Genomic DNA, 10,077 nt, shown 5'->3' with positions numbered 1-10,077 from the left:
CTGTCTACCAGGTCCACTGGAGCAAACGTCGTTCATACCTTGCTCAAGGACATGTTAAAACCGCCGCTGGGTATCGAACAAGGCTTTCTACTGTTCAGTGAACAGTTCTAGATTCCGGCAATATAAAACGCTCATCGGTCGGTACCTGCACAACCGCTAGCTCGGTAACCGGGGTTCGAGCGATATTCAGGAAATTCTAGTTTTTAGCGTGTTCTTGGAGACAAATATCCATGTTGACCTAATCTAGCATAAACCTTTTTAACTATCCACTTCATGCTGTAAATTCTGCAACTGAAGAAAATGATAGTTTATGCAATGAGCAAGTTCAAACCCACGAAATAAGTTTACAACCTGATATTTATTCTTCAACAAAGTACAAATAAGTGACAAACAGCGATATGTTTCAATTTCTTGTCCAGCTCAGAGCAACGCATTGTCCTTTGGTTTAAAGACGAAGGTCGTTTCGTTCAGTGGCATAAGCACGTGGCGCCCCTATGGCTTAATAAGAGGGTTGGCCCACTTCCCGTATCCCGGCCTTATCCCACAGTGGTTGATCGTCTGCAGCAGCACTTTGTGCTTAAGCCGGTCCCAGTCGTCTCTCATTTCTTGTCGTACGAAGTTGGCGTGAATCTCGTCCTCTGACATCTCGGAAAACTTCGGTTGCACGCTTTGGCCGAGCAGGGTCCGCGTTGTGACGTCAAGTAAGTCCAACTTATAAGGTTCGATGACGCCCAGTTCTACTTCTGTCGACGTCATAACCGTACACGACAGAGGGCGCTGTTCCAGAATGCTGTCTTCGCCGAGCGCGTCGCCAACTGTCAGTTGTCCCATTAGGACGGTTTTAAGTATTCGACGTTTTCGACCCGATGCGAGTGTTTTGATCGCTTCAACTTGCTTGAATATGTTGCACTCTCCTCTTCGAAAGAAAACGATGAACGGAGCGATTTCTCCTTCTTCCGCTATCACTGTATCCGCCGTAACAGTTTTCCATTCAATTAGTCGGGCTAGTTTTCCGACGGAGAGCCCTGGCCACTTATTGTACGGCGCTGTTGCTTGCACCACAGCCGTCTTTTCGTTTAGCACTCGCTGCTCTATTCTGGTCAAGATCCGCTTATAATCGGCCACAGAAATCTTAAGAAACTGGCACGGTTCGGCGGTCACCACCGAGAGAACTTTGCTGTTAATTTCGCGGCCCTCGACCTTCTGCAGGGTCCCAAACCAGTCCCCCGGCTGCAGTTTTATCTGTTTTCGTCGAAGCAGAGGAGTGGGACAAGGGAAATTTTCGCTGTCGTTGTCGGTTGACATTCCTTCGCGTATGTACGGCACGGTCTGCGGTCTCACGCTGCCCCTCAAGATCAAGTAAAGCCCACTGTTTCCGAACACAGTCAGCCCTGCTTCTGAGTAGTGGTCGACGGTCGCGACGGAAGCCAATTCGCGGACAACCGGGTAAGTTTTCTTGACGTCATCCAGCATGGAAGCCAGCTCTGTCGGCCAGAGATCCCGGAGCAGTTGATAAACGCGTTTGTGTTCTCGCCGCGTTCGCTCGAAGGGCAGTTTTTTCATCAGAAGTCGCAGCACGCCGAGATTGCGTTCTCTGTGCAGAACGACGTCATCGTTTGATGACACACCATCTGCACTTCGGGCACGGCGAGTGTTGGAGACGTGATACCTGACGTCATGGGTCACGGGGTCGTCGTAAGGGGTTGGAGGATCAGCGTTGACCTTTGGCAAGACTTTCTTTCTTTGCGCGGCATAGCGCGATTTGGGCCTGTTTATCTGTTGATGAGCGCGTTCAAACGATTTCGTCGTTTTGTTCGGTATCTTGGGCAAATTTTTAGGCGGTCTCAGAAAAATGCTTTTAAATTTCGTCATAAGCACGTCGTGCCTGGCTTTGTTTTCGACTTGTTTTGGATCCAGACTCACTACAGAATTGACTATTTTCAACTTGTTGTAATCTATACAAGACTGCATGTTGTACCTCTACAGCGTATAGTGCGGCCTGCTACCTTCGCTACTGAAGCACCTACTTTCATAGCTTTCAAGCATCGTTGGCTATTGTATCACTAGGAGAGCTTGGAAATGCGATCTTTCCATTGTTACGAGTTACAAAAGGAATAAAACGTAACAGAGATGGCCGATATGCTTTAAATGGCATCCTTAGTACAATGTGTTTGTCATCACAACACTTTCGAATAAAAGTCACGCGTTAGGGCGTTTAAAGGGAGATTGTTCAAACAAACATGACGTTTCGGGGTTCATGTGACGTTATAATGGAGCTAGCAAACCATTAGATATTACAACATGGCATGTGTAATTAGTACTTGTATACCTTTCATTGTCATAATGTATTCTGTTACATCAATTTTCGAACACAACGACTCCGTGGCGCAACGGTAGCGCGTCTGACTCCAGATCAGAAGGTTGCGTGTTCAAATCACGTCGGGGTCACTTAGTTTTTCTTAGCTCAGTGTCATTGCAGTGATGAACAACGGTTACCCAGAGCAAGTGTAAGGCATTGCATGTGTAATTATATACTTGTATATACTGTAATATACATTACCATGGTATATTCTGGCACAAATTTTGTACGAGGGAAACTTAGTGGCGCACCGGTAGCGCGTCCGATTCCAGATCAGGAGGTTCCTTGTTCAAATCATGTCGGGGTCACCAAGCGTAAGAAACTTACACAGTTCAGCTTTTCTCATCATTTTGAGCAGCAAAGGTTTCTTTGGAACCTCTTTTTGAAAACAAACAGTTGATGGTTATATATAAACCTAACTTCACTGAAGGATACCGTTTCATAGCTCGGTTACAGCTGAAGTTCATTCGGTGTTGGAGGTTCAGGGTTCGAATCCCTTGCTGATACCCTTTCCTTTTTTCTAGAACAAACACCTGATGCCCGGTTAAATACGTTAATTTACCTTTGTCTGCAGTTGCCACTTCGTAGCTCGTATTGTTCGACACTGCACTCGGTGTGATAGGTTCCAGGTTCGAACCCCGGCCTTAAGCCATTCTAGCCCAATTCACGGCCATAAGCCGCTTAAGCTTTAATTTACGGCCGTAAGCCGCGATAGATTAAACCCCGGCCGTAAGCCACTCTTAACCCAACAAAGGCCATAAGCCACCCTTAAACAAAATCCATGGCCTTAAGCCGCTTTGTGTCCTATCCCTCGGCCTTGGGCCACTCTAAACCCTTTAAACCCCACCCCAACCCCACCCTCCCTTCCTAATCCCTTCCCTAACCCCAACCCCATGTGTAAGTTAACGGCCATAAGCCACCAACAATATCTGGGACTGAGGCGCCGGCCGGAGATGCGGGTGAAGTGGCAACATTAGTGGGAAGAAGTTTTTTACTTGGCAATTGGCGATTCCGAATGATATATATTTAAAATTTGATCTAAAATGAATGGGGTGGTTTAGCTTGGTTGGAATGTTTTTGCCTCAATTCGAGGCATTGCCTAGCGGGTTCGATTCCCAGCCATGCAGCAACTACAGAGAAAAATTTTTCATTGCATCATGGTTGAAAACTCAGTTGCGTCGTTTAGTGCTAAAACTTTTTATAAATCATTGTCCACGAGGAAACAATAAAAATCACTACACTATACCACTATTACTTAAATACAGTAATTAATCAAACTTCACATTTTGTTAAACAAATGCTTAATAAACTAACTTTTTACCGTAAATAGTTTACGCAACTTGTCGTTAAAGCTATTTAATGAAAGCTTAAGGAATTATATCTACGCATTAAGATTAATAAAGTAACTATGTTGTATACCAGCTAAGTTAGGTTAAGGAGAATTTAGCTTTGAAATTATGGCTTTTCGGCGAAATAGTGACAGCATAAAAGAATTTAAGGATATAAAATTCAAAGAGAATATTACGATTGAACTATTCCACTGAACACATGATCCGCAACAATTAAAAGAATTTCATTTTGCGAATTGTTTATCGATCAAAGTTTTGCTAAATTCGCTCACGTCAATAAAAGTAACTGAACTTTTCCAGAAAGTCGACGTCATTGTCGGAATGTTGAGAATTGATCGCAGGTACATCGCCTGAACCTGTAAACATATTTTAAATAAAAAATTTTAAAGTGTCGATAAAGTTGACGTAAAAAGCTAAACTAATAATTGCTTACAAAATAAAGTTAATTTACGAGCTGGCTTTGTTACAAAAATAACATGGGGTAACTTTACACCAGTTTAAATACAAGTCAACAAAAATTGTTTACAATCAAATAAAAATATCAAATGGACAGTCTTACAAACTTCAATCAATCGTCTAAGACCTAATAATGTTAATACGTATACTATATGTATATACTGCAACTGTACACATAAAGATTATTTTTGAATTGTTTTTGTCATAAGCATATTCATCACTATCAACAAAATATTGAACGTTCGTTTAACTCACCAAACGTACCAAGGAAAGCTTTCACTCTCCGTTGTAATGTTGAGCTGATCAAGCCAACGCATAAGTTCTCTCAACTGCGACCTTCTCAGCCACCGTCAAACTAAAATGACCAAAAGCTTCTTTATTTGATTGTGACGTCAACTTACATTCCGCCCGTCGCGCGCTAATTACAGGTGTTTTCAACTAACCAATCAAACGTCTTCGCGATTAATCACCGCGAAATTGTCATTCAGGACTTCTGTGGATACGTCATATGAGTTCCTTAAATTTGCGTTCATATTTCCCGTACCGGATTATTTCCAATACCCAGAAATTTTGGTTGTCCTTGGTTTAATTACCGGGGTTGAATCGACCTGGACCATTAAGCTGAGATAAAAACTTGACCGGGCAGGTAATTTCGAATGATACAAGCTTAAAATTGGCAACAAAATAAAAATTTTGGTTGTAAAATTTTTAATGATCGAGTGATGAGGAATCATCACCAGTTTGAAGGAGGCGTCAAACACTTAAAACTAAGATCTCTGTGATTTTGTTGGACGTCTTACGTAGGGCTTTAAAAAACCTGTTTAGACCAATCAGAAGACAGCATAGTTGGTGTTGTTCTCTAGCCTGGGAATTACCCTAGCAGTTGGCGTGCTCCAATATCCCAGGTCGCGTGCGGAATTTGGCTAAAAATTGGCATGAAAGTAGCTAAAATTAGGTTTTTTAAGCCAAAAATTTTAGTGTTTATTTTGCGCCTTTGTTAAAAAATTTTGAATCATGTTTTTTTGATGGCATTTTATGGAATGGAGTACTAGAGTCTAAAGCATACTACACTGACATGCAAAACTTCAAAGGCCCCCATGCAGGATTTTTGGAGTAATCAGTCTTTTAGTAAATTTACTGTATCATAAAACAAATGTTACAGATTTTCTATTGCCAGTTCGTCTTCTACCGCTTTCACGGCCCACTCAAAGCCAACGAACGTTTTCCAACGTAGTTCGATTGTATTTCACATGAAATTAAAAACACTCCTCTCCGTTTGGGGCTTAACTGTCGGGACACACGTTAAAAACAATTCGGTAAAATCTACTAAAAGCAACAAGACAGATCTCAGGGACCAAGAAAAACCACAGGTCCTCGTGCTGAACGCTCGTCCCCTTTCTGACTTCGAAGGCCACGTTTTCCTAGGAAGCACACACTCCCGCCTGAAGCCCACGCGTGACACCAACCAAAAAAGAACACGTAGCCTAATGATTTTGCGTTCGACCACATCCGAACACTTGAGGCGGCAAGGAAGAAAACAACATGAAACAAAGCAGTGGACAAGAGAAATCATAACAAACACTATAAAAGCGAACTGATAACTAACAAAAATAAAGCGTGGAAAAACACACGAAAAACAACCAAACAATTGTGCGAATTATTATTTTGCCACACAAACAAAGATTTTATGGCATTTTTTGGTCTTTGACGCATCCTAAACTCGTTCAAAAACCAGTTTATATCATATCATGCCATGACGAAAAGCATAACGAATGCATGTAGTTGTTTGGTTTACATTTTTAGGTTACGAAAGGAAAATTGACCCCGACGTGATTTGAACACGCAACCTTCTGATCTGGAGTCAGACGCGCTACCGTTGCGCCACGGAGTCCTTCGTTCAGCCGTCACCAATAATTTAGATATTTCAACGTTTTTCAATGACTTTGCCGTACCATACAGCAGTTGTTTGTACGATGTATCCCTACAACTGTAGCTATTCATATGTTGGGCGCAGAGTGTCACTCGAATCACACTCAATTTTATAATTTGTTTAATTTTTAAACGAAGTGACTATTTCACCAATTAGGGTTGCCATGTGTCCCGAATTTTGCTGCTAAAATCTGCGTCCCGAAAAAAAGATTAAAAACTTGGGGATGATATTCCTTTTAGAATTTTAGATATATTCTGTAACTCTGTTTTTTATTGTTTATTTATTATTATTACTTCTGGAGAGTTCCCAGTAAAGGAGGTGCAGTAACACTATGTAGATTACGAAACAAAAATTTGTGTCGGACGAGAAAGAATTTGGTAATCGCCGCTTTAAAGGATTCATTTTGTTCTTTCTCTATTTAAGAAATTTCGACATGCAAAAGTTTACAAGACACGAAATGCCAGTCAGACGTTGCCGCTTAAAAACATCAAACTAAAAGGCAGAGGCTGTAGTCTCACAATTTGGTCATATTTTTAAAACATTCTTCAGCTTGCATGAGAATTTTTTCCAGGTCCGTATTTTGTTTGCTTTTGTTTTTTGTTGACGTTTGCTCCTTTAGGGCTTTCTATAGTGTTGCACTTTTATGAAAACGCGCTTAAAGACGCTTCATAGTCCAATGGCTAAAAATACACAGTATGTGGATTAACTGAGAACGGTCATACCAACGAAAGCGAATAACATTGAACACATCTAATAATACAATTCAGAAAATATGTAGGAATGTTTTAGCGGAGGAAAGTTGCCACCAACCGACATCAACCGGTTTTTTTTAACCGTTTCGATGTCTCGCTGTTGACAAGCTTGAGGAACGAGATTTCAAACTTTCGCAACTTCTTCCCGCTTGCAGATTGCTGCTGTCGAAAGGGTCTAACATTGCCCGACCAAGTTGAGCTGATCGAAAAGAGAAACCGTTCGCTCTTAAGCGCGATTTGATTTTCGATTTGTGAGTAGACTTCACCAATATTGGACCAATTGTTGATTGTCCAACATTTTTCTACTTTTCCTTGGAGAAAACTTTCAACTGAAATTGGCGGCTTTTTGAAAAGTGGATTTAGAGTGGTAAGATTACCATAGACATCTTCTTTGAATTGATTTAGCGATGGGGGCATTGCCAGGTAAACAAACACACCACGATTCGTTTCTATTGGGGTTGAGTTGATTATTCCTTTGGCGAGATCGGGAGCTGTCGCTTTTTCTACGACTTGAACAATGTCCTGTTTGTTTGCGCGCGAACCATTGCGCTTCCAGTCGACGTAATCGTATCTCCAATGAGCTGCGACATATTTTTCTCCTCTTAATACCGTCTTGATATAAGCTTCGGCGGCCATTTTTATGATCGGCGGGCTTTGAATTGCTTCTACCACCGCCGAATAAAGCCGTTGGTCCGGGATCTTTTCTGGGTCAATCGAAGACCCTTTTAACGGTAAAGCCAACCCATCTTTATAAGTTATCGCAATGGAGCTAAATGTCGAAGCATGAAAAGCGCAGGGTGCCGAAGTGTGGTAAATTTTTCTCAGGGTGCTTCCGTCTGATTCTAACCAAGCTCCGTAGCGAACCATTGAATCATTTCCAGGGAGAGAGGGCATGTCCTCGATGACTTTTCCTTTGGCCGTGACCAGGCTGATTGCCCCCGGAATGAGCTTCCTTTTGCCAAGATCATGGCGGATCATCAGTCCCGTGTCCATTTCGACTCTTGCTATGACAACCGGTGTTGGAATCATTGCCTGTTATATAGAAGTAATCGTATAACTGATATCTAGACCCTTTTTAAACTTATTATAACGTAAACTTTGAGGTAATCTTTCTTTGAAAAAGTTGTCATCTAAACCTTCAACTGCTATTACTACCTTGAATACAACGTCAAAGTTTTTTCCGCATTTTTCCTTCTGCTGAGCGACGGAAATACAAGAGACGAAACGACAAAGATGCCTCACATCAATACGTTCAGATGGGTTTATCGCTCCCCGGCCCGTTGTTACGTGCCCGAAAAATTGAGGCAACACGACAGTTCTGAAATAAAGAAAAAATTGCTCTGCCACACACAAGAATTTTTAATGAACATTGAGATAAGGACGAGCAGGAAGATTACGTTTCTTTTACGTTCGTGAGGTTTGAGAAGAAAATTGTAAACAAGGGCAATGTAGGTTGCAGCTTAATCATTTCCACCGCATGAACCCAACTTTTATGACGCGCAATAATTTAGAATCGATGACGTGAAATAGAAATATGTTTTTCTGTTTTAAATAAAAGGACATCAAAAAATGAAAACATGCAAATTTCTGTGCAAAATTTGAGGCCGATTTTTGATGAGAAGTTAAGCCCCAGAATTAAGAGAGCGCCACTTACCGGTTGAGGCGGATAGCGAGGTAAACGCTTTGCCTTAGCCCATAAATTTGATTATTCGGTCCTCCGAATAATCCGGGGTAAAGAAATTTGTTGGGATCGAGACTTATTTGCGGAGCCTTTGGAGTCCAATCATCACCAATTTTCCACAGATCACAATCTTCGATAGCAAGAGGTCTAACGGGCTCGTCAAGTATTTCGGCAACGGTTTCGACTTTGTCTACATTTTTTTCATCTAACCTGGTTTCTACACTGTTGTCCAAATCGTTAAGTAACTCGGGCGACTCCTTCTTTGAGCCAATCAACTCTTCATCCTCATCTTCTGTGAATCTCGCTGAAAGCTGATCCAGATTTTTGTCGGACAATTTTGCATTTTTGTCATCAACGATCGCTTCTTCGCCGGTTTCTGGCAGCGATATGTCTTCGCTGACAACAACAGCGTTCCGAGCCTTTTCGACAATATTTTCGCTCGTTTTTGGGTCGACTGCAGGTTTGTTTGGTTGTTTGAACGCAGCCTTATTCAGCTGTGGCCTGTTTGTTTGATCAGATCGTGAGTTAATTTTCTCGTACTGTTGACTGAGGTAGACAAACGGAAATAAGACAACCCCAATGAAGAGAAAAGCGACCGTGTAGCGCCAACAAAATTTTGACAATGGAAACATCTGTCCAGACTTCAACCTTAACGCCATAGTATGAAACATCTTGCAGACCTTAATTAAGAAACAATTCTCGCCTTAGGACTTGTATGCGTGCTCCACAAAAAAAAATCAATTTACTTCCTGAATAACCTTCTACTTTCCTACACATATTTTTTGAATCTTACAGCATATGCTATTTGCTAATGTTGTATTAACCAGTTTATACTAATCTGGGTATTTTACTGCCTTATTATGCATTTGTTGCCGCTGATATATCTTCGCATCCAGTCTGCCGTACGGCAAAGCAAAATACGCGAGCAAAGGACGTAATGCGAATCATCTGCAGCTGATAATTGTTGTTGAAATCCGGTTACTAAATACAATGGTGAGGCAGGATGTTGAAACCTGTTGCACGCAGTGCCAATTGGCATCTTTAACGGTTTATATAAACCGTAAATTGTCACTGATTGCCGGCGAGTTTTGAATGAAGAGAAACAACGAATGCCCATAAACACATATTATTTGCAACAGAAGCCGTGTGTTGTGCAAACGGAAGAAAATCATGATTGGGAGAATTATGACACCCAGCTTCGTAACTGCAGTAGCGCCGAAAAGTTGTCTTTAGCTGGAGGGGGTTTATAACAGTAGACGACTCCCAACCTTGGATCATACGTTCATTAAATATTTAACCCACTTTGTAACTTCGTAAAGAGCCATTTTTATAATAGAAACACTGGTTAGCGGCATTGTCTATTGCACAATAGAGGAAAAAGTCAGGTAAATGAGTCTGCATGCAAACAGCAAATTGGTTTAGGCTCCAACTGTACCGACTATAGAACAGTGGTCGCTAACAACAGCTCAAGGGGTGCACTTTGATTCCTTAGCAACGGTCGATTAAGTAACAGTTTCGAAGTTGAGGTACCGGGGAAAAGGATTATTGTC

At 41.6% G+C, this 10,077-nt stretch overlaps 2 protein-coding genes and 2 non-coding genes across 4 annotated transcripts; 1 reads left to right on the top strand and 3 right to left on the bottom strand.

Moving 5' to 3' along the window:
- Nucleotides 1-339: 339 nt before the first annotated feature.
- Nucleotides 340-2,050, bottom strand: LOC143462797 (cyclic nucleotide-binding domain-containing protein 1-like). Its single transcript, XM_076961086.1, has one exon. The coding sequence runs from the start codon at nt 1,969-1,971 to the stop codon at nt 493-495; it is 1,479 nt and encodes a 492-aa protein (XP_076817201.1). The 5' UTR covers nt 1,972-2,050; the 3' UTR covers nt 340-492.
- Nucleotides 2,051-2,376: 326 nt separating this feature from the next.
- Nucleotides 2,377-2,448, top strand: Trnaw-cca (transfer RNA tryptophan (anticodon CCA)). The gene has a single exon. It is a non-coding gene; the product is annotated as a tRNA-Trp (tRNA).
- Nucleotides 2,449-5,983: 3,535 nt separating this feature from the next.
- Nucleotides 5,984-6,055, bottom strand: Trnaw-cca (transfer RNA tryptophan (anticodon CCA)). Its single transcript has one exon. It is a non-coding gene; the product is annotated as a tRNA-Trp (tRNA).
- A 300-nt stretch (nt 6,056-6,355) lies between these two features.
- Nucleotides 6,356-9,424, bottom strand: LOC143462783 (uncharacterized). Its single transcript, XM_076961061.1, has 3 exons — nt 8,501-9,424; nt 8,002-8,164; nt 6,356-7,878 (listed from the first exon to the last, which is right to left on the bottom strand). The coding sequence occupies exons 1-3, from the start codon at nt 9,196-9,198 to the stop codon at nt 6,910-6,912; spliced, it is 1,830 nt and encodes a 609-aa protein (XP_076817176.1). The 5' UTR covers nt 9,199-9,424; the 3' UTR covers nt 6,356-6,909.
- Nucleotides 9,425-10,077: the final 653 nt, after the last annotated feature.

The sequence above is a fragment of the Clavelina lepadiformis genome, chromosome 6, assembly GCF_947623445.1.
Source record: "Clavelina lepadiformis chromosome 6, kaClaLepa1.1, whole genome shotgun sequence".
In the NCBI taxonomy this organism is placed as follows: Eukaryota; Metazoa; Chordata; class Ascidiacea; order Aplousobranchia; family Clavelinidae; genus Clavelina; species Clavelina lepadiformis.
Note: the sequence above shows the minus strand (reverse complement) of the source record. Positions and strands in the feature narration are given on the sequence as shown.

Coding starts and splice junctions, on each gene's coding strand:
- LOC143462797 (XM_076961086.1), bottom strand. CDS start 1,971: ATGCAGTCTTGTATAGATTACAACAAGTTGAAAATAGTCAATTCTGTA.
- LOC143462783 (XM_076961061.1), bottom strand. CDS start 9,198: ATGTTTCATACTATGGCGTTAAGGTTGAAGTCTGGACAGATGTTTCCA. Junction 8,165..8,500: donor CTCGCTATCCGCCTCAACCG/GTAAGTGGCGCT, acceptor TCTTTATTTCAG/AACTGTCGTGTTGCCTCAAT. Junction 7,879..8,001: donor ACTTTGACGTTGTATTCAAG/GTAGTAATAGCA, acceptor TCTATATAACAG/GCAATGATTCCAACACCGGT.